This window comes from Colobus angolensis, unplaced genomic scaffold, assembly GCF_000951035.1.
Source record: "Colobus angolensis palliatus isolate OR3802 unplaced genomic scaffold, Cang.pa_1.0 Scaffold52, whole genome shotgun sequence".
NCBI lineage: Eukaryota > Metazoa > Chordata > Mammalia > Primates > Cercopithecidae > Colobus > Colobus angolensis.
This window is the reverse complement of record NW_012118710.1, coordinates 2,989,584-3,014,308: the sequence shown is the minus strand read 5'-3', so window position 1 is coordinate 3,014,308 and position 24,725 is coordinate 2,989,584. Positions and strand designations below refer to the sequence as shown.

Sequence of the window (24,725 nt, the reverse complement as noted above, 5' to 3'; positions counted from 1 at the left end):
CTTGGACACAGGGTGGGGAATATCATACACCGGGGCCTGTCATGGGGTTGGGGTTGGGGATAGCATTAGGAAATATGCCTAATGTAAATGATGAGTTAATGGGTGCAGCGCACCAACATGGCACGTGTATAATATGTAACAAATCTGCATGTTGTGCACATGTACCATAGAACTTAAAGTATAATAAAATAAATTAAATAAATCTATGCAAATAAATGTGTGTGTTGAAAAGGTGGGCAGAAAAAAAAAAGAAAAGAAAAGAAAAGAAAACTACGCAGATGCATGAGAGAATGCCAGGAAATGTGTGTGTCAAAAAGGTGGGCAGATGCCAATTTTAAAAATCCACAGGCCAGGCGTAGTGGCTCACACCTGTAAACCCAGCACTTTGGGAGGCCGAGGTGGGTGGATCACTTGAGGCCAAGAGTTCGAGACCAGCCTGGCCAACATGGTGAAACCTTGTCTCTACTGAAAATACAAAACATTAGCTGGGCATTGTGGCTAACACCTGTAATCCCAGCTTCTCAGGATGCTGAGGCAGGAGAATCGCTTGAACCTGGGAGGCAGAGGTGGCAGTGAGGCATGATCACGCCACTGCACTCCAGTCTGTGTGACAGAGTGAGACTCTGTCTCAGAGAAAAAAAAAAAAAAAATCCACAAAATCCATGTCATTTTATTAAGACAAAGTAGCCCTAGAAGGAGACAAAAACGCTTACATATATGATATTGAAAGAGGACTCCAAGTTCAGGACAAAGGTTGCGTTGGCCAAATAAAGACTAAGGAATTGGATCTAGCCAGAAATATCAGAGAACACACAGTACTACACTGATCCACTTGCAATATGTATCAATTAAATATTCAGATTTTAAAACATCAAAGGTCTTTGGTAAAAATATTCATGAAGTTGGCAGGAAAATGTAGATGACTAACTAATCAATAAATAGATAGACAGATAGATAGATACGGGGTGTGTGGATGCAGGTGTCTGTGTGTGTGTTGCAACTGAACAACCAACATGTCCTATATTGCATTATCAACTCAGGAGAAAATTTGGACTGGGAGTGAATATCTGTAGGTCACAATAGGTAAAGCCATAGAACTATATATATATATAAAAGATATATATGTACTGTATATATATATATAATATGTGATGCTAACAAGCTCAAATATGAGATATAACACAGCAAATATCAATATTTAAAATGTGAATGTATAAGGAAAAGTCAGAAAAAGTAAGAAAGAATGAGAAGCAAGAGACAGCATTATTGCAGAAAATTAAGATGACTACAAAGTTCTAGGGAATTTTTACTTTCACTCTTTAAAAATGTATCTTAATATTTCAAAAAGCCAATTTAACAATGGATCACCACTGATTATTTGTGGAGACAGAAACTGCATTTTTGTGAAATTAATAGTTAGTGAGATATCAGGATGGATAGTTCCACTTACTCTAATGCAAAGCTGGTATGTGAAGAAATGGAAAGTGGTAGGTATATAATAGATTCGATTTTACTTTGTTTATTTTAAAATCTATTTTTAGTATTAAGGAGATATGATTATGTTCATATAATGAAGGAACCATAGATGATAATTCCAAATATTACATATAATAAAATGATTAATGGAATAAGGTTATAGGATCTTTCTGTTTAGAATTATGAGAATGGAACTTAAGTGAGAGAAAATAATAGATATTCAAATTTAGGAATTACATTTTTATGTTGGAAGTAGGAGGAGGACAAAATGAGGCTAGCAAATAAAATGAAATAGAAGGTCTAGGAAGGATAGGAATACAGATGGTTGAGAACTGTGATTTCCCCACTGCTCTACATTTTCAGGTGTTTCTTTGAATATGCTTATTTGTTCATATTTTGTAAATGAACTTAATAATCAACTTGGTAAGCACTTCCTGGTAGAAGCCTCTCAGTATTTTGGGAAATGGGGCAGGGAATTATATGAAATTTTTAATCAAAACAAATGAATAACTTTATGACTTTTTAAATACAGCAGGAAGAATACTTAAATGATAATAATTTTTATTTTCAAAAGTGATGGCAGCATAAAACAGCATGAGGGAATGAACAGAATGAGAAAATATATGAATTATTTAAAACAATAATGTGAGTAATAATAGTAGTAGCAGTCCTATGAGGTATAGGATATGTAAGAATAAAAGCATATATGTTTTTATTTTTAAACAAACAAAATAAAACAAAAAAAATGATAGCACAAAGTAGAACTTCTAAAGTTTTAAATACTTCCACCACAATTAGATATCACTTCACATATAATAGGATGGCTATAATCAAAATGACTGATGACAAATACTGAAAAAAAAAATGCACAGGAGGCCAGGCGCAGTGACTCACATCTTTAATCCCAGCAGTTTCGGAGGCTGAGGAGGGTGGATCACCTGAGGTCAGGAGTTCAAGACCAGCCTGGCCAAAATGGTGAAATCCCATCTCAACTAAAAATGAAAAAAATATAGCCGAGCGTGGTGGTGTGCGCCTGTAATCCCAGCTACTCGGGAGGCTGAGGAAGGAGAATCACTTGAACCTGGGAGGCAGATGTTGCGGTGAGTAGAGATCACACCATTGCACTCCAGCCTGGGCAACAAGAGTGAAACTACGTCTCAAAAAATAAAAAATAAATAAACAAATAAATAAATAAATGTGGAGGAATTGGAACCCACAGATGTTGCTTCAGGAGATATAAAATTGTCAACCACATTGTACAAATAATCTGGCAGCCACTCAAAATGTGAAACACAGAGTCTGTCTATGACCTACCAATTCAAATCTTAGTAACTACCTTGAGAAATAAAAACATATATCCACATAAAACATATATTAATGTTCCTAGCAATATTATAATATTTAAAAAGTAGAAACAACCAATTTATTCATCAGCTTATGACTATATGACTTATGAGTGGTATATTTATACCCAGGCATATGTTATTCAGCCATAAACATAAATGAGATACTGATGAACTTTGACCACCTTATAAGTGAAAGAAGTCACAAAAGATATTGTAAGACTCCAGTTATATAAAATATCTTGAATAGGCAAGTCTATATCTAAAACAATAGATTTGTAGTTTCCCAGGAAGGCAGGAGAATGAAGAATGACTGCCATGGTTATAAAGTTTCTTTGTAGGGCATAGAGTCTCTGTCACAACTACGCAACTTTTCTACCACAATATGAAAGTATACATAAACAATATATAGAACAGCAGTAATAGATGTTATTTATACAAACAGGCTGTGGGCCAGATTTGGCCTGAGGGCCATAGTTTGTCAACTCCTAATTAGACTAACCACTAAAATTATTATGTTGTAAAAATCGTTTTGTATTTATCAAATATATAATAACAAAATATATGAAACAATATATAATGTAAAAGCTCATTAGAGGAGAAAAATAAAAATACTTGATTAATAAAAAAGATGTAACAGCATGATTAAATCCCTGAAAAAAATAGATTAGATATAAAAGAAGAAAGAATAAAGGAATAAGGAACATATAAGACAAACAAGAAATGACAAAGTAGTAGATTAAATCTAAATTATATAAATGTGTGCATTAAAAGTAGATGTAATAAATAACCTTGACAATTAGAAAAGTTGAGCTCATAGAAGTAGAGAGTGACATTGTGGTCATGAGAGGATAGGAAGGGTCAGGGGAGGAGCGGATGGGGAAAGGTTGGCTATTGCTTACAAAAGTACAGCTAGATAGAAAGAGAAAGTTCTAGTGTTCTATAGCACCATAGGGTGACTATAGTTAACAATAATTTATTGTATGTTTTCATGTAGCTTAAGGAGGGAATTTTGAATGTTCCCAACATAAATAAATGATAAACGTTTAAGGTAATAAATATGCTAATTACTCTGATTTGATCATTACACCTTTTATTCACGTATCAAAATATCATTCTGTATCCCATAAATAAGTGTGATTATTATCTGTCAGTCAAAAATAAAATTGTCAGATGTCATTTAAAATGTTTAAAAACTTAGTAATATGTGCTTTAAAAGAGATACACTTTAATTAAAATATTATTAGCTACTCTGACCACACAAAAAAGAAAATATTTAAATTAATAAAATCAGAAATGAAAAAGAAGATTCTAAAAATCTTACTGATATTTAAAGACCTACAAGGGAGTCCTACAAACAGCAGCAATATGCCAAGAAATAAATAGATAAAACAGAAAAACCTCTATAGACACACAAATTACCTAAATTGACTCCAAAAAAATTAGAAAATTATAATAGACTTACAAGAGAAAATTTAATTACTAATATAAATCATTCCCTAAAAATGTCCAATTCCTGATGGATTTTACAGATGTTGAAATAATTAAGCCAATCCTACACAAAGTCTTCCAGAATAGAGGAGGCAACACTTCCCAACTCATTTTGTGAAGTTTGTATCACCCTGATACCAAAGACAGAGAAAAATATCATATGAAAACAATTCCACACAGCAATATTCTTTATAAATATAAATGAAAAAATCTTCAAAATTACACTAGCAAACTGAACCCAGGAACAGGTAAAAGGAATTATGCACTATAACAAAGAGAGATTGGATACAAGGTTAGTTTAATAATCAAGTCAATTAATGCGGAACATCACATTAAAAAAATAATGATAAAAATGAAATTATTATCTCAGCAGATGTTGCAGAAAAAAATATCTGACAAAATCCAAAATCCCTTAATGACAAAACAAAAATCATTAACAAACTAACATTGGATGAAACCTTGTTTAACCTGATAAAGGACACCTGTGAAAAAATTACAAATTACAAATAACATTATGTTTAAGGGTGACAGACTGAATCTTTTCTCCCTAAAAGTGGGAAAAGACAAGAACATTTCTTCTCACCTATTCTATTCAACATTATAATGGAAGTAGTAACCAGGGCAATGAAGTAAGGAAAAGGAAATTTGAGATATCCTAATTGGAAAGAAACAAGATAAATTATCTTTATTCAAGATGGCATGACCATATTCATAAAAAGTCACAGAGCTCAATAGAAAACTAATAAACAAGTTTGTCAAGTTCGCAGAATACAAAACCAATATGGAATTTTCCATATTGGAACCAATATGGAATTTTCCATATTGGTTCCAATATGGAACAGCTGAATATTGATATGAAAAAAAAATTTGAATTTCTACCTCATCCAATACAAAATATTAAAGTGTATCATATATCAAAATACTAATAATGAGAAATCCAAACAGAAAAAAAGTTTAAATAACATCTAAAATAATAAAACTTCTATAAATAACAAAAGAAGCTTTATTGACGACTTAGACTTAAATATATAAAACATTACAGAAATAAATTAAAGAATATCTAAAAAGTAAAAGCTACCTACTGCTCATGGATAGAGTTAATATTGTTAATATAGCAATATTCCTGATATTTATCTACAGATTCAACACAATCCTGGGTGCCATTTTATGGGAATTAAAAATAAATTTTAAAATACGGTTGGAGATGCATAGTAGCCAGAATAACCAAAAGAATCTTGGAAAATAAGAATATTGAAGGACGTACACTTACCAATTTCAAATCTTACTACAAAAATACAGTATTAAAGAAAATGTGGTAGTGGCATTAGAGTAGACATAAAGATTAATGGACTATAATTTTAAGTGTGGTAATAATCCCTAGCATTTATTGTCAACTGATCTTTGAAAAAAAATCAAGAATGTTCAATGGGGAAAAAATAATCTCTTCAACAAATGGTGTGAGAACAGCTGAATATTGATATGAAAAAAAAATTTGAATTTCTACCTCATCCAATACAAAATATTAAAGTGTATCATATATCAAAGTGAGATTAAAGAATGAAACATTTAGAAGAAGCATAAGAATAAATGATGTGATATTGGTGTGATAATTAAGTTTACCTGTAAACTTGGCTGGGCCCCTGTGCCCAGATATTAAGTCAAACATCACCCTGGATGCCTCTGTGAAGGTGAGTTCTAGACAAAATTAACATTTAAGTTGGTAAAGCTCTAGTAAAGCACATTACTTTCATTATGTGGGGGAACCTCATCCAATTAAAGCCTTTTTTAGAAAACAAAGTATTTCCTAAACAAAAGGGAATTCTGCCAGTAGACTATGTTGATCTTAAAATGCAAATCTTCCTTGGATAACCAGCCTGCCTGCTTACCCTACAGATTTTGGATTTACCAAGCCTTCACAGTCATCTAAGCCAATTCCATAAAATCTCTCTATCCCTCTCTCTGTATGTACAAAACACACACACACACACACATATATGTATCTCTTGTTGGTTTTCTATTTCTCTGGAGAACCCTGATACAGATGTTGGTACCAGGAATGAGGTACCAAGGAAACAGAATCTTTTTTTTTTTTTTTTTTTTTGAGACGGAGTCTTGCTCTATCGCCCAGGCTGGAGTGCAGTGGCCGGATCTCAGCTCACTGCAAGCTCCACCTCCCGGGTTTACGCCATTCTCCTGCCTCAGCCTCCCAAGTAGCTGGGACTACAGGCGCCCACCACCTCACCCGGCTAGTGTTTTGTATTTTTTAGGATGGTCTCGATCTCCTGACCTCGTGATCCACCCGTCTCGGCCTCCCAAAGTGCTGGGATTACAGGCTTGAGCCACCACGCCAGGCCGAAAACAGAATCTTAAGGGGACATCTTCTGACTTGGTGCTGGAGTTTTGGGAATTTGCCTTCAACTTTGATTAGATTTAAAGACAATTCTATAGAGAGCAGATAGTTCATGGCATGATGAATAGAGACAGGCAAAATATTACCACTGAATACTTCTGATCAAACACTTATGAAGGCAAGGGTCTTGGTGACCGTGTATATGATACTTTTGAACATTTTTGCCAAACTAGCAAATATAATGAGATTGGTTGCTCCTAATGTTGCTGGACAAAGTGGAGAAAGAAGAGCATAACCTTAAGTATTTCAATTACCATCTCAAGTGATGCATAAATTACCCAAAAGCTTCTTTGTATGTCTTGAAATAAATGTTTATATCCTATAGCCACAGAACTGAGATTACTGAAAACCAAACCCAGAATCTTATCCTGTCAGTGGATGAATTACAGTGCAAACTGAATTCCCAACCTCCCATGATACGCCGTCAAAGAGAGAGCATTGAGTGGGAAGCAGTGGGATCCTGAAAATTGGAGTGGGAACCTAGAGAAGGACCCTAATGAAGCTGGGGCTATAAAACTCCTAAATGCTGGTGAATCTTGTTTGCTAGTAGAAGCAACCTCTCTCTTACTTTATGAGGCAATTAAATAACTCTGAATCTCTTGAGGAAAATATAATGACCTCCCTTGAGGTAGTTCCCTTACAAGATGGGGTGATTCTCCTTAGGACCCTAGATATGTATCTTCATTGTTTATGTGGATGACATTTGTGTTTGTCACACCAGAACTTTAACATAATGGCTGTGGGGAAAAGAGTGCATCTGCTGACAATAAAGGTCTAGATTACGGAAAAAGATGCCACTAACAGTTGAAAATGTCATGATTAGAGTGCTTGAAAATTACAAAACTAGTTTTAAGGCTAAATGATATAAGTTATGAAGTTTCTGGTACATATATCCATACACGTGGTTATATGTTTTGGTGTTTATGGGTGTGTAAATACATAATTTATCAACTATAAATTTCAGTGCTTACATTGCTGTATAGTAATAACCATAGAGTCTGTTCAATTAACCTACCTCTACGCTTTGTAATTTAAAGGACAGATCTCTTGATTCAATATCCTTCTCATTATATAAGGAAACATCTGCTTTCTTATGTTTTACTTGGTAAATTACATGTTCAAAGCCAACTGAAGACTCCAGGGGTTCTATTCCATAAGTAACATTTTCAAACTGTAGTAAACCCCTAAAAATTTCAAAAAAAAAATAGTAAGTAAAATAATGCCTTGTGGAAAAGCCAATAAAATGTCCCTTAGCATTATTTTTTTCATGGTATGCAGATCATTTTTAACCCGAGTCTAAGGTGATAAAACAGAAGAAAGTTACTGGGAATCCACACACTTACTGAGTAACACCGCGTAGTAATACTATTAGCATTTGCCTAGCTATTCATATTTCATGGCTTCCAAATATATTTAAAGAATCATAATTCTGCATAAAGGCAGGAACCATTGTAAGTATTTCCATACCAGGCTTTGTGAGTGGCAGTTTTCCCACAATAGTCATGCCTCACTTTAGAACCACTGAATATTATGTTAAAATGTTTAACATAATTTTGAAGTAAATATTTTATTTTGTAATTCATAAAACAGTAAATTACGACCTGAGTCCAGTACATGTGCTAACCATCACCACAGATTTTGGATAACCTTCAATATACCCTTGGTAGTGGCAGAAATTCTGAAAAATAAAATACGCATATCTCCATTAGAATGGTTTGTGTTATAGATACAATTTTCAAATATGTAATACATGTATGTGTTTTGTTTGTATGCATCAAACACTCATTGTTTCAAAAATTGATTTATAATGTTATTAGATGAGCATATGGCTCTGTTTTCCAAAGTACTCTCCACAGATTCATAAAAAATGAGTATATTTTCATATTTCTATATGTTTTAAATTAAGTATGACATTCTCAGTTGTTACAATGAGGTCAACATCTTCAAAACTTATTTTTTTCATACTTTTCTGACAATGTTGCATGGTAGATAATGGTAAATAAGCAAAGTTAATTTTTAATTTCATCGAAATGTTTTTCAATTCCATCAAAATGTTTTCATTTGCAAATTTCACCTGGAATTTGTATTGACCTTTGCTTTATAGTTCATTTTTCTACCATGATACCTAAAATCTCAGTTTGTACTACTTGTACTATTTTCCAAATACCATACTTTATCGACTCAATACATTGTATTTCTATTTCCATCTTATTTAAAATTTTACGTGAAAATATTTATGCTTTTATTTTTATCACCAATTGGGGTGTATTTCAAACTTATATAATGAAGGTAAAAACATCTTGAACATTCCACAGCTTTTATCTCCTTCCTTCCAAATGTGGTTTCTAATACCCATGTTGATAATATTTCTAAATCTGTGGAATAATCAGGAAGTTACATCAACCTTAAACATATGATATCATTGAGAAACTTAGAAATGAATGAATAAGTCATTTTTAAGCCGCATAGAATAAAATTTTCATGGAAGAATCAAAAAGCTTCACTTATTATCCAATATCCTTTCCTAGTTTATTTTTATTTTTTATTTTTATCACTGTCAGTTTTGCATTGTTTGCCTTCACTATAATATCTTCTTGTTCAATATTACATTTGCACTTGAAAACTATGTGTATACATTTGATATATTTGCTGAATTTCTTTCTACTTCGTTTAGAAGTTTACGAAGTTTCTTTCTACTTCATTAATTATTGGAAGAGAAACGTTTAAATCTTCAAATATAATTTATTATTTGTCTATTTCTTTCATTTCCGCCAATTGCTGCCTTTCATAATTTGAGGATTTGAGATCTGTTTTTTCTGTTTTGTTTTGTTTTTTGTTTTTTGTTTTTTTTTTGAGACGGAGTCTTACTCTGTCGCCAGGCAGGAGTGCAGTGGCGTGATTTCAGCTCACTGCAATCTCCTCCTCCCAGGTTCAAGCGATTCTCCTGCCTCAGCCTCCTGAGTAGCTGGGACTACAAGTACATGCCGCCATTAGCCCAGCTAATTTTCGTATTTTTAGTAGAAATGGGGTTTCACCATTTTGGTCAGGATGATCTCCATCTCTTGACCTCGTGATCCGCCCACCTTGGTCTCCCAAAGTGCTGGGATGACAGGCGTGACTCACCACACCCGGCCTGAGGTCTGTTTTTATGTGTGCACACATTTTAGATTGTTTAAGCATCCTGGCAATTTTGCCTTTTAATTATGATGACTATCTGTTTGTCCTGGAGAGATGACAAGATCCAGGACAATGATGAATGGCTTACATTTATCCTACTCTGGATGCAGGGAACAAACCCTTTTCTCATCTAGTTGGCTGATTATTTTTTCTTTTGTAGATAAGTCTTTATTTATCAAGATAATATGACTTTAGGAATGGAAATCATGTGTGGACTTAAGAAAAATAAGTAATCCAATAAATATACCTGTTCCCAACCGAATTTAATGAGCTTTTTCCTAGGATAGAGGTAGGCCTGCAACCTTGGCAAACGTAATTTATTTTCATGGCAGCATATTTTTACTACATTTGAGATCAACATGCAACTACTTACCACATTCAGATTGCTGATGCTTTGAATGCTCTGTAGCATTCTTGCTTTCTTTTTTTAACTGTCATGGTTACCTCTTGGGAGGTAGGAAGCAGAGTTATATATGGAAGAATGATGCAAAATACAGGTGTGGGATGTTGTGATCTCCTCTGCCCCTGTCTTGGATTCTCACTCTGTCTTCTTTCTCTCCTCTCTCGCATTTATGCAAACACAAACACACAAACACACATATGCACACACACTCATGGAGTTGTGTACTCTTTTGTGCAAAACTTAAAGCAACTGACCATATCTATTATTTCTTCTGTTGAAATCCTAGCCTTTCTAAAAATGCTTTACTTTCAAAACACTTGATTGAGTCGCTATATAAAAATCAGGAATGCAAGTGGAAAACACAACAGCAATTAGTAGAGCAGAGCTGAGGTTAAAAAACATGATTTTTTCGGCATGAACAATCTCGGCAATTTTATTCACTCTTCTTTACTATTTTTACAACAAACTATAGATAATATTAAATTAAGCTCTACATGTTCTAAATAGATGAAAATTTAATATACTCCTAAACATGTGTGACATTTCATGTGTACTTATTTGGTCCTTGAACACAGTTCAAAGAAGATTTGATTCTTATTTTCTCTTCAGATTTAGCTTTCCTGATACAAGTCATGGCTTTTCATTTTATGTATTTCACAACATGTTTAGTGCCTATCACCTAAGGTACATAAGCCCTTAGCATGTTTCTAAGTAGTTTAGAAACACTACAATCATGTCTTTTTGGTTAATCATCTGTTTGATAGGGCCAACTCAGTACATCAGTATACATCATCAACAGGAAAACATTAAACTTATGCCACAAAGCCATGACCCAATCCTTTAGACTCTTATTACGTGGACACTAAATAAGGTGATCATAGAAACTCACATGACAAAAATAAAAGAGATCATAAAAAACATACCTGAAAATCTTGGTCAAGTGGTTTCATAATTCCTGTGCCATTATAACTGTAAACTCTAAAATTATGGGATAAAAAATTTCTGAAAAATGAAGATAAAATGAAAAAATTTGTTTCTTAACCTTTTGTTTTGAAACATTTATTTTATTAATTATAGATACGTAGGTTGACACAGAAAGAGCAAGAAAAAGAGAGAGATATTCTCTAAATGTATGGATTTTGTTCGAAATTTTATTCAAACATCTTAGACTTCACTCACTCTATCATTACCCCGTCCTCCTAGCTGTTTTCCAAACACAGCAGGCAAGGTTGGACCTCAGGATATTTGTACCATTTTATTCCTGGAAAGTTCTCCAACATAGTTCATTGTTCTCCATCTACTTCAAGTCTTTGCTTATACACCAACTTCCTACTGAGATTTATCTTGAAAATTTTATTTAAAATGTCAACTTGTTCAATCACCAAAGAATAGGATATTTAAACCATACTCTAACTTTGCTCTATAGTTTTTGCCCAAGCATATATTACCTTCTCACATTCTTTCTACTCTATTTATTTATTATATAATTATTTGTCTCATTTGACAATAATATAAACTCAGAGATTTGTATCTACGTTGTTACTAATACTAATGCACCCCAAGCATCAGTATTGTTTGCCAAAGTTACATAAAAAATTAAGCTAATCTCTGAAGATCAGAGCACTTTTTTTTCAAAATTGATGACACAGTATCAAAAAACCTGTATGTAAATCAAGTAGGATAAAAGGAAATAAAAGTCAGATACAAACATATCATCAAAAGAAAAACAAAAGACTAACAAAAACCCAGATAAACTTTAAAGATCTTTAAAGTTTCTTTAAAGTTTCAAGAAAAAAAGATGTTACTTTTGAAGAAACAAATAATTCTTAATAAACAAATTAACAAATAATTCAGCTAATTCATCAATAGAAAAGGAAAAAAGAAAAGCCAGAAAACAATGGAATGATTATTTAAAAGGCAAAGGACATCTTTTTCAAAGACATCTTAGCATTTATTCCAGCAAAAATTTGTAAGAATATAGTTAAGTTGTTTCACATGAATTTTAGCATCGTTTTTTATTTCCATTTCTGTGAAAAATGTCTTTAGAATTTTCAGGGGGTTTACACTGAATCTGTAGATTGCTTTGGGTATTATAGACAACTTTAGCAATATTTATTTTTCCAGTTCATGAACATGGTTTATCTTTCTATTTATTTGTTGTTTTCCTTCATTTCTTTTAACAATGTTTTATAGTTTCCAGTGTACAGATCTTTTACCTCCTTAGTTAAATTTGTCTAAATAGCCAAAACGATCTTGATCAAAATGAACACAGCTAGAGGCATCATACTACCTGACTTCAAACTATACTGTATAGCCATAGTAACCAAAACAGCATGGTACTGGTATAAAAATAGATATATATGCCAATGGATCAATATAGATATAAGAGAAATAAAATAACATATTTACAGTCGGTTGGTGTTTGACAAATGTTAAGAAGACACAATGGAGAGAGGACAGTCTCTTCAATGAAATCACGTAAAGAAAACTGGACACCCACATGCAGAGAAACAAAATTGCATCCTATAACACACCATATTAAAGAACTCAAAATGGATTAAAACTTAACAATAATAGTTGTGATGCTAAAACTACTATAAGAAAGCAAAGAGGAAAAACTTGACATTGGTCTGGGCAATGATTTTTTGGATATGACTACAAAAGCACAGGTAACAAAAACAAAATTAGACAAAAATTAGACAAATGGGAGTGTATAAGATTTAAAAGCTTCTGTACAGCAAAGGAAACAATCAACACCACGAAGAGACAACCTAAAGAATGGGAGAAAAGATTTGTCAACTACAGGTCTAATAAGGGGTCAAAATCCAAAATGCACAGGAACACAAACAACTCAATAGCAAAAAAAAAAAAAAAAATTGAAAATGAGCAAAATACCTAAATAGACTTTCTTAGAAGAAGACACACATATGGCCAAGAGGTATATGAAAAAATTCTCATTATCACTAATCATCAGAAAAATGTATATCAAAACCACAATGGGATAACAGCTTACTCCTCTTTAATTGGCTATCATCAAAAAGACAGAAGATAACAAGTGTTGGCAAAGATGTGGAGAAAGGGGAACACTTACACGATGTTGGTGGAAATGTAAATTGTACAGCCATCATGGAAAATAATAAGGTTTCTCAAAATACTAAAAATAGAACTAGAGTATGATTCAGCAATCCCTCTACTGGGTGTATATCCAAAGCAAATAAAACTAGTATGTTGAAGAGATATCTGTAGTAAACATCTCCCAGGTTTATTGCAGTAGCACTCACAACAGTCAAGATATGGAATCAAGCTTAAGTGTCCATCAATGGACAAATGGATAAAGAAAATGTGGTATATATGCACAATGGAATACTAGGCAGTCATAAAAACAAAAAAAATTCTTTCATTTGTTACAGGCTGGATGAATCTGGAGGGCATTATGTGAAGCAGAATAAGCCAGGTTCAGAAAGAAAAATATTACCTAATCTCATTTATATGGAGAGTCTAAAAACTTCAAACTCATAGAAGCAGAGAGTAGAATGATGGCTTTTAAGGGCTAAGAGTGGGGAAATGGGAGATGATGGTTAAAGAGAAGAAATTTTCAGTTAGAAGTAATAAGTTCCAGAGAGGTTTTGTACAACAAACTGAGTGTAGTTAGTAATGTTTTATACTTGAAAATTGCTAAGAAATTAGATCTCAAGTATTCTCAACCTCAGAAAAGGTAAGTATTTGAAGTGATGGATATGTTAATTAGCTTAATCATTTCACAATCTATACATATCTAAAACTATGCTGCAAACTGTTAATATATATAATTTTTTCTGTCAATTAGACCTTTATATAACTGGAAGGGAAGGAATATAATTAAATAAAGATATAATGACAAATAAAAACATATATTATTTAAAACAAGCAGTCTTATAATAGAAATATATTAAGAATTCCTGAGATATATCAAAATTAGCTCCAGATAGAAGCACAGAAATGTAGGGAGAACTAAAGAGCACCAGAATTGGTAAATTTTGGTTAAATTAAAATGAATACTGACTTTATAAAACATAGCAATACTTCATGGGGATGTAAAAATATACAGGTTTGTGATGTGTAAAAAAATAATGAAGGGGAAGCAGAGGGTAAAGGGAGTTAGAGATTTAAGGATCTAAAAACATACGGTAATTGGTAGTAGGAATAATTTGTAATAGATTCAATTACTCAAGAGTTGATATGTTAACATAGAGAACTACTAAAAGAAGAGCAAAAGAATGTATCACAAAGAATTTAACTGAGGAATAATGTATAATATAAATTAGTAGATTCAATCAGATACAGGCAATGAAGAAAAAAGAGGAATATAAAACAAAAGATAAAACAGAAAAAATAATGTTTCCAAAATCACATGAAAATTTAAACAATCAAGAAGAATAAGCACACCTTAAAACTGAAGGACAAATTTGGTTATAAACACCTGTTATAAAGTCATAGTAGTTAAAACTATGACATTTGGACAGATAAATAGACAGGGTTTAAGAATGAGCATTTACACAAAGAGAAGAGAACAAAGAATCCAGAGACTCCTTTATATACAGTCATTTAATTTATAAAAAAGATTACATTACAGTGGAGTGAAGAAATATCTTTTTTTTTTTTTTATTGTGCTGGGTCCACTGGATGCTAATTTGAAAGAAAAATAATTGCCAAAGCATCTATGATGAGGAAAAAGGTGAAAAGGCTTTATATTTAGGCTATCAAAATTTATCATAAACAGACAAATAGACCAAAAAGTTTAATCAAGAGCCTGGAAACAGATAAAACCATATATAAATGTGTAATATATAACCATCGTCACATAGAAGACATGTACAGAAAGACAGAAGATTCGATAAAGCTCTTGAAACATTTGCAAAATCATACAGAAAAATTAAATTGGTTGTCTAACTTGCAGCATATTCAAAAGCCAATTTCTGTTTCAACAAAGACCTGAATGTGAAACGCAAAACTAAAAATATTTTAGAGGATTATATAAGATTTAGTCATGGTCTTTGAATAAGAAAGGATTTCTTATACAAGATACAAATATAACTTAACATAATGGAAGAATTATCTTTGCCAAATACCATAAGTGTGAAAACACAGGGAGAGAAAAGGTCAGATTAGAAATATCTTTTGACAAAGAACAAATGTCTTAAACATCTTTTGACAAAGAACAAATATCTTAAACAGGCACTTCACAGGGAAGAAATTCCATATGGCTAATTGCTGTATTTAAAAAGTTAGAGAAATTATTTACAGTTGGAGAAATACATATTAAATTATTTACAGTTAGAGAAGTTATTTACAGTTAGAGAAATACATACTAAATCACAGTAGGACATAAGTATATAATTATAAACTTAAAACTTAAAACATCTATCACTATTAATAGAATATATAATTCAGAGGGGTGTGTAAGTTAGTATAATGCTTTGGAGGAAATGTATGGTAATTATGAAAATGCATGTAACTTAACCCATCAGTATGCTATTAGTTATATGTGCTACAAAATATTGTGCATATGTCCAAAAGAATATATATTTTAACATAACCAGACAGAAACAAAATGTTCAAAATAAGATGATATAAATTGTTGTATAATCATGAAATTGGATGCTATACAGTAATAAAAATGAGTAAATTGGAATTCTTGCAACGACATTGAAAAACCTCACAAACATTATTTTGAGTGACTGAAACTAGAAAAATCATTGTACTTCATTTATTTAGAGCTAGAAAACAGATAAAAAGAAACCACATTAGCTAGGATAATAAATCATAAACAAAATCAGGAAAATGGATATCACAACAATCCAGAAAAGTAGTGAGAAGGACTGAGGGGCTATTACAGGAAATGATGAATAGCACAACTTCTTGAGTGCAGTCAATATATGTGTAAAGTCAGAGGGTTACATAAATATTCACTTCATGACACTTAACTGCATAAACGTATTTTATATTTTAATTTATGCCAATTTATTATGCAATGAACATTAAAAATTTTTAAAGATAATTGACAGTGATTTTGTGACAGAAAGGAGGCCTACTTCCTAGTTTCCATCACCACTCTTGATATTGAAATGACTGATGAACAATAATAATTTTCAAATACAGGACTACACTGTAAATAATGGGATAATAAACTGGCCCATAGGTCAAATCCAGCTGATAGACGGTTTTTGAAAATAAAGTGGTTTTGCAAAATAACCACACCCATCATTTGCAAACTGTTTATGGCTGCTTTTACAACAGCAGGTAGTTGCAACAGAGTATATAGAACTCAGAGTCTAAAATATTTACTATCTCCCCTTTGCCAAAATATTTCCCGATTCTATTATATTATAGGGTTAATAGGAATGATTAAAGCAATAGAAACAAAGGCTGGTACCACAGCTGAAAGAGTGAGCAGGTGAAGCTGTGCAAAGTAAGATGGATTCTAGATCAGAACCATACCTTAAGAATAGGTGGTTTAATGTCCTCTGGTCATTAGCATGAGAACACATTATTTGAGACAATAGTCCCCAGCATCAGAACATATTGATGTGAGCCTTTAAATGAAAGGAATAGAGCTAGAAATTTCCTCTGCAAGTTGCTAATAGAAACAAACAAACAAAAATCAATACCTGCTTCTATCATCTCAGCATTTGTTTCATCCCAGAATTTATATTTTGAAACCTAATCACCAATGTGATGGTTTTAGGAGGTGGTACTTTAGGGAGATGATCAGGTCACAAGGCTGGAACCCTTCTGAATGGAATTAGTGTCCTTATGAAAGAGACTTCAGAGAGTTGACCTGCTCCTTCTACTGTGTGAGGGCACAGCATGGAGCAGCCATTAAGAACCAGGAAATGAGCCTTCACCAGACACTGAATCTGCCAGTGCCTCGATCTTGGACTTCCCAGTGTCTAGAACTATAAGAAATAAATCTCTTTTCTTTGTAAGCTACCCAGTCTATGGTATTAATATTTTATTATAGCAGCCCAAACAGACTAAGACACCTGCTGTACACAGACCCTGGACAAAAGGATGCTACCCGATACTGACTGAGGCAGAAATAGCATCACGTGCAGAAATGAAAACCCTAAACTATATCTCAGGCAGACGTGAAATGGATTCCAAGCAGCCCTATTATCACCAAAATCCTGAGCTGATAAAGTATAAACTTTTGATCCAGTTAATTGTCGTGGCAGGAACCAAGTAGAAGCATCCATAAAACCACTCCCAAAGAGAGGCCTCCACAACACAAAAAAGATTAGAGGATGGTAGAAAATAAGGTTCACTCAAAGGAGCTCATCAGTGATGGTTCCAAGCATATCGAAAAGTCCAAAGCTTGAAAACTGGGAGAAATCATGTAGAAAAATAGCAATAATCAAGTAAACTGTAAAACTTAAGAATAAAGAGGTTTTAATGTTGAAATGGATAAAAGACAGAGATAAAAAGCTATAAAAGATTTACAAAGCAGAAATATGTCACTGTGTACAGAAATCCTAACCACGAAAAACGTAGTCATTGAAAAATATTCTTGAAGAGTAGACTAGACATACTTAAACAGTGAAATGGAAATCTTCCAGAATAAAGCACAAAATCAGGAATAACAGGAAACGTGAATGAGTACGTAGAAATATGTGATAGATAAGTGGTCAAAAACGGCTAACTTTAGAGAACAAAATAATGATTCACTAAGATTTATATTAAGCGGTCCAAATGTATATTCAGTAGCATCCCAGAAAAGGTTAGTAGAGTGAGAAAAAGAAACAATTAAACTTAAAAATTGATGAGAATCTCCATGATTGATGCAAGGATGTTAATTCTCAAACTGAAAATTCAGAGTCCTGAGAGATATAAACAAAAAGAGATCAATGACTAGCACGTCATAGACAAACTATAGCATCTTAAAAGATATCAGAAGTACTCATCGGCTTTGGTGTTACTCTAAATATCCTACCAATCTGGATCTCTTCTCAGGTTTCTCAAGAACACTTTGTGCAATGTCATAAAATTGGTTCCTGGTGTCCTTATTTTGTATATTTGAAAGCCCTCGGAGATGGTCATGTTGCCAGGAAAAGATACAGTTTGATGTTAGCTCTGCACACAGTCCACGCCTCATTGTCTTTTGAAAGTAAATATTGCTATCACTCTAAGCATCTATAAACTGTTGACCATGCCTGAAACTAACTAGTTACCAGGATACCCTGGGTAGGAACTGACAGGGCTTGAGGTAGACCAATAACAGTAGCCACAAAAGGCTTCAGTACTCCACCAGCGTAGGCAACCCAACGACACTTTATGTTGTCCCATCCCATAATATTATACACTTTATTCTTATCTGATGCAGGTAAAACGTAAAAACAATGAAAGCTTTGAATTTTACTTTTATTATATGTTTGGTTATTCATTTCTAAAATGTCTGATTTGTAATATTCTATTTCTTGCTTCTTATTGATATTTTACAATAATATTTTGAATGTTTTTGAGCCAAGAGTTTTTTGGCAACTGCTCTTGAAATTACAAATATCTGGTGATTCTCTGATGACAGCTTTGTAATTACATTCTAATTTTATTATGCTAGTCATTGAGGATATAGTTAGATTCAAAAGATTTTTTTATTTTAGTGTGTGATTTTTTTTTTCTTAAGTACCTTTTCACCGCTTGTGTGCAAGAAAATAACGACATTATTTGTAAGGTACACAGTATGTGATTCATCCATTACATCACCATAAATTGTACTGTATATTCTATACATTTTTTCTAATAGAAAAAAGAGCTTAAGAAATCTACTGTTGGCCGGGCACGGTGGCTCAAGCCTGTAATCCCAGCACTTTGGGAGGCCGAGACGGGTGGATCACGAGGTCAGGAGATCGAGACCATCCTGGCTAACCGGGGAAAACCCCCTTTCTACAAAAAAAAAAAAAAAAAAAAAAAAAACTAGCCGGGCGAGGTGGCGGCGCCTGTAGTCCCAACTACTCGGGAGGCTGAGGCAGGAGAATGGCGTGAACCCGGGAGGCGGAGCTTGCAGTGAGCCGAGATCTCGCCACTGCACTCCAGCCTGGGTGACAGAGCGAGACTCCGTCTCAAAAAAAAAAAAAAAAAAAAAAATCTACTGTTATGGCTATATTTTAATTCGGATATTCTTATATGTCTAATTACACTTACAGATTTTGATCTGTATTAAACATTTATAAATACTGTATCTGTGATGCAGAAAGTAATTTCAGAGGATGCTTTATTACTGGTCACTGACTTGCTCTCAGTCTCATCACTTGGCATTATAAAGTAACAGCTGTTGGTGAGATTCTACCTAGGTTTGCTCTACGTATGTCTTGCAGAAGGCAGCACTTTTTTTTCTTCAGAAAAAAGTAATTTTGAGTCTTTTTTAAATGGTATTTCTTCAAACTAGTACCGTCCCTCTTATAAATAGAAAACATTTTCCAAAATTTATGATATATAAAAAGATTGCGGCTATGGATTCTAGAAATGATACAGATGTATTTTTTATTTTTGTATTGATTTGGTAACTTCACTTGCAGGATTCTGCTTTTGAGAATTTGTAGAAGTCTGCTCTCATCACTTGAAGAATCATTTCAATTTTCACTTTTCTTTATTTCTCTGTATATTGTGCTTGTTTTCCCCAAATTCATCAACTGACCTGAGATTGAATTTGGCTAATTACAAATTTTATTTAATTTTAAGTCCTTAATAAGTTATGATAAAGTATGTAAACTAATTTAAAAATGTGTCATGATTCACAACATCCAGCAATCTGCTATGTTTTTCGAAATATACCTTGAATATCAGAGAACTTAAAAACAAGCCATATAAATTTTTTATGAGAGATAGAAAATTATCAAAATTCATCCTCTATGAAACCTCTTGGATAACCAAATAAAAATCTGGTGCTACTGGGAACAAGGAAGAGGGGCACATACACTCTGAATTCAAGTTATAGGTATGTGTCATATAGGCTTAAATCATATGATAAGGAACGAATGAATGGCAAGTAGCTAGAAATATTTTCAAATGCAAAATTACATTTTGGACAATTTCAAACAAAAATTATAAGTAGAACAAAGAGAATTGATAAAATAATGATGATTACTTACTTTTGCATTAAATTCGCAGTGTATGGTTTCCCTTCAATTACAATTTTGTAGGATACCTGGCAGGAGAGCACAGTAAAAATACAAAGAAAATGAGGAAAATGTTTGAAAGGATAACCATCATTTTACATTAATGATAATTACATTCTACAACACATTCATTTAATAAAAGGAGAAAAAACTAGAATTTAATACTGATTTATTTGAATGGCATTTGACATTATAATGACATAACTCTAGATTTCATAATCAAAATAATGAATAAAATAATGTATATACTTTATTTTTTCATTTTGAAATGTGTATGTTGATTTTATGTCCTGCAACTTTATTGAATTCATCTGTTTGATCTAACAGTTTTATGGTGGAGTCTGGGATTTTCTATATATGGGATCATGTCATATGCTAATAAAGATATTTTACTTCCTTCTGATTTTGGATACTGTTTATATCTTTTTCTCTGTCCTTGATATCAGTACTACGTTGAGAGTGGGAATCCTTGTCTTGCACCACATCTTAAAGAAAAAGCTTTGGCCGCGCGCAGCGGTTCACACCTATAATCCCAGCACTTCGGGAGGCTGAGGCAGGTGGATCATGAGGTCAGGAGTTTGAGACCAGCCTGACCAACACGGTGAAACCCCGTCTCTACAAAAAGATAGAAAAAATTAGCCCGGAGTGGTGGCGGGTACCTGTAATCCCAGATACTCAGGAGGCTGAGGCAGGAGAATTTCTTGAATCCCGGAGGCGGAGGTTGCACTGAGCCAAGATGGCGCCATTGCTCTCCAGCCTGGGCAACCGCATGAGGTTACGTTAAAAAAAAAAAAAGAGAGGTTTCAGTTCCTTTCCACTAATTATGATGTTAACTATGGGTTTTTCATAACTGTCCTTAATTATATTCAGGTACCTTCCTTCTAAGAGTTTCTGTCGCCGGGGCTGGAGTGCAGTGGCCAGATCTCAGCTCACTGCAAGCTCCGCCTCCCGGGTTTACGCCATTCTCCTGCCTCAGCCTCCAGAGTAGCTGGGACTACAGGCGCCCACCACCTCGCCCTGCTAGTGTTTTCTTTGTATTTTTTGGTAGAGACGGGGTTTCACCGTGTTAGCCGGAATGGTCTCGATCTCCTGACCTCGTGATCCGCCCGTCTGGGCCTCCCAAAGTGCTGGGATTACAGGCTTGAGCCACCGCGCCCGGCCCTAAGAGTTTTTAATCAAGAAAGGATGTTAAGAGTTTTTAATCAAGAAAGGATTTTAGACTTTATGGAATGCTTTTTCCTGGTCTCCTGGTGTCTTCATTATCCACATGCGTCTATGCTCAGATTCCTTGTTCTTTACAAGGACACCAGTTATATGATATTAGAGTCCATTCTATTCTAGTAAACTCATTTTAATTTACCTCTTTATGAGTCTGCCTCCAAATATGCTTACGTTCTGAGGCACCAGGGGTTAGGACTTCAAGAAATAAACTCTGCTTTGGATTTGGGACAATAGTTCTGAAGATTCAACTTTTTAAAGTCATTTCTCAGTTAAAATATGTTTACTATTACCTCTTCTTCTTTTTCCCCCTATTTCAGGAATGCCAATCACTCTATGCTCAAGCTTCTAATTCTGTCCTTTTCTCTTAGCCTTCCATATGTTGCATTTCATCTCTTCAGCTGTCTCTGTTCTACTCTAAATTCCTGACTTTTATATTTTCATATTGCATTTTCCACTTTTAGGAGTTGCATTCAGTCATTTTTTAAAATCTAAGTAATTTTAGGTTGAATGGTCTTATGGTTTTTAGTCTTTATTAAACTGTAATAATTTAAAATATATATTTTCATATTACTTTTATAGTATTTGTTGAATTAATTAGCGTAATAGCCTCATTGATTTAAAAAATACTATTAATTTGTTTCTTTATATCTGGCACTGTTCTAGGCAAGAAAAATACAGACATTAACAAAATAGACAATTTTTTTTCTCATGAATTTGACAGTTGAAAATGGGCATTTTTTTTTTTACTTATTGCAAATCACTATCTTATAACAATCAAGTTATTCTTGTTTGAAATACTTCTCTCCAAATAGATTCTCTGCTTACTTTCTAATATGATTAACATCCCTATAATTCTTTTACATTAAAAATCTGTCATAAAAGCCTCACTGCTTATTTTCTATTTAAATGATTTGTTTTATTAATACATATGCATTCATTTAAAAATGTTTTACATACCATCTTAAGCTATAATGTCTGTATTAGGATGACAAATGGATATATGCTAAGGAAATGTTTGCATTTAAATTACCAAGAATCTGCTACCAAACCAAAAAAGAAAAAAATTGATGTCTCAAGAAACCACATTCCACTTCAGAAATGGATTCTAGAACTTAGTGAAAATGACAAGAAGCTTTTAAATTCTAATTTTAAAAAGAGAATAATAATTCTGAACCAAAATAATCTAAAATAACATGAAAGAAAGAGTCCTAATCATTAACATATTTGCAATCAGGGCTAAAAAATCATTAATATAGCACATCATTAATTCAAGTGATCATCATCCCATATAAGCAAGCCGAGGCTTACTTCGCAACAATGACAAAAAAATTCCTCCAAATACAGCCTGAACGATGAGTGAGAACAGAATCTCTAGAACAATCAAGCCAATGATTATTCAAAGACATCCAAGAGGAAGACATTCAGAAAATGGACTTGGGGCTTTGATATCCAGCATCACTGCACCGTTATTTCTGTGAAACATTGTTGATCCTGGTTCATTTTCAAAAGGACTTTTCCATTCATGGAAAATTGGGTATAAATAAAAATTGGGTATAAATGTAAAATTCAACAGGTGTGCATGAACGGAAAATGGCAGATTAACTTCTTAGAAATAAAATATTTACATGATTTTTAATTTGTAAATAATGTTAGTGATTCATTACCTGCGATTCAATTTCTTCCTTTATTATTGACCGTATTTTCTCTGGAACTGTAATTTGCACAGGCAAACTATCAAAATCTGCAAAATGTGCAAAATGTTTTATTAGAACAATACCCATCATTTCAGAGCTTCTTTTATGAGTTTTTCATCTACATCTCTAATCTCTATTCTATACGCTGCTTCTCAGTTTTATTATCTTCCCATTTCTTTCTAAAATTACAAGGAGGTTTTTTTCCGGCTTTTTAAATTTTTTTTTATTTTTTATTTTATTTTTTGTTTTTTTTTGAGACGAAGTCTCTGTCTCCCAGGCTGGAGTGCAGTGGCACAACCTCCGTTCACTGCAACCTCAGCCTCCCAGATTGAAGTGATTGCCCTGCCTCAGCCTCCCGAGCAGCTGGGACTACAGGCATGCACCACCACCCCTGGCTAATTTTTTATATTTTTAGTAGAGAGGGGCTTTCACTGTGTTAGCCAGGATGGTCTCGATCTCCTGACCTCATGATCCACCTTCCTCGGTCCCCCAAAGTGCTGGGATTACAGGCGTGAGCCACCGCGCCCGGCCATATTTTTTTAAAAAAGAAGTAGGTATATTGCTTTAGGAGTATTACCCTGTAGGTAGGATCTGGTAACCTTGGGTCAATAGGCTCAAGCCCCTCACTCTGGACTCTTCATCTAGAGAGTAAAAAAGTTGGGTCTCAAGCTTCACTGTGGTGAAAAATGCAAAGCAGGATCTGAAACTACAATTTTGAAGCATCCTCTTAAGGCCTGGGACCTCCCATCTTTCTTAGGTTTCCAGGACGTGTGGGAAAGCCCTTATTCTCTATGGATTTTGGTTGGGGTAGGCGGCAATGCCGGGGATGAGCTCGGAGCTGCCGAGTTGGAAACCCCACAGGAAAGCATCCTCCCAGGGATGTCCAGTGTAACTTGGAGGCAAAGGGAGAGTAGCGCCGAGGGTCCCAAAAGGCCAAAGAAGGGGTTTTTCTACTTACTACTGTCCATCCACAGCCCGCCGAGCCCGCTGAGCAGAAACAGGACGCGCCACATGGCTTGAAGTCCTGGTTCCCAGCCGGAATAATGGCAGTTGGTGGTTACAGGGCTGTTGGGAGCGCGAGATGACGCCCCGGCCACGCAGCTGGAAGAGGCAGGCGGCTGGGAGAGCCCAGGTGGGCTGAGGTTGGGTGCAGTGCGCTGTGGAACGTGCGAACTCCCGGGCCCTGCGTCTTGCAGGACAAGCACTTCAGGGGACGTGATGCCTAATTCAGGCAACAACGACAGCAAAATCACTTCCAACAGCTGAGGAACAAGAAGATTCATAAACACTTCTTAAGTAAAATTTTAATTGAATATATATAAACACGTTATCAGGAGTTCAAGACCAGTTTCCCCAACA

At 34.0% G+C, this 24,725-nt stretch overlaps 1 protein-coding gene across 3 annotated transcripts in view; it reads right to left on the bottom strand.

Annotated features, from left to right (window-relative positions):
- ADAM2 (ADAM metallopeptidase domain 2) overlaps positions 1 to 24,476 on the bottom strand; it is a 106,631-nt gene extending 82,155 nt beyond the window's left edge. For all 3 annotated transcript variants that reach the window (XM_011960669.1, XM_011960671.1, XM_011960670.1), the window contains exons 1-6: positions 24,325 to 24,476; positions 23,337 to 23,413; positions 20,425 to 20,480; positions 11,224 to 11,302; positions 8,322 to 8,398; positions 7,736 to 7,904 (exon numbers count right to left, since the gene is read on the bottom strand). In XM_011960669.1, coding sequence (XP_011816059.1) covers positions 7,736 to 7,904; positions 8,322 to 8,398; positions 11,224 to 11,302; positions 20,425 to 20,480; positions 23,337 to 23,413; positions 24,325 to 24,379 — 513 coding nt within the window. In that variant the 5' untranslated portion in view covers positions 24,380 to 24,476. The remainder of the gene's footprint in view (positions 1 to 7,735; positions 7,905 to 8,321; positions 8,399 to 11,223; positions 11,303 to 20,424; positions 20,481 to 23,336; positions 23,414 to 24,324) is intronic.
- Between the last annotated feature and the right edge of the window lie 249 nt (positions 24,477 to 24,725).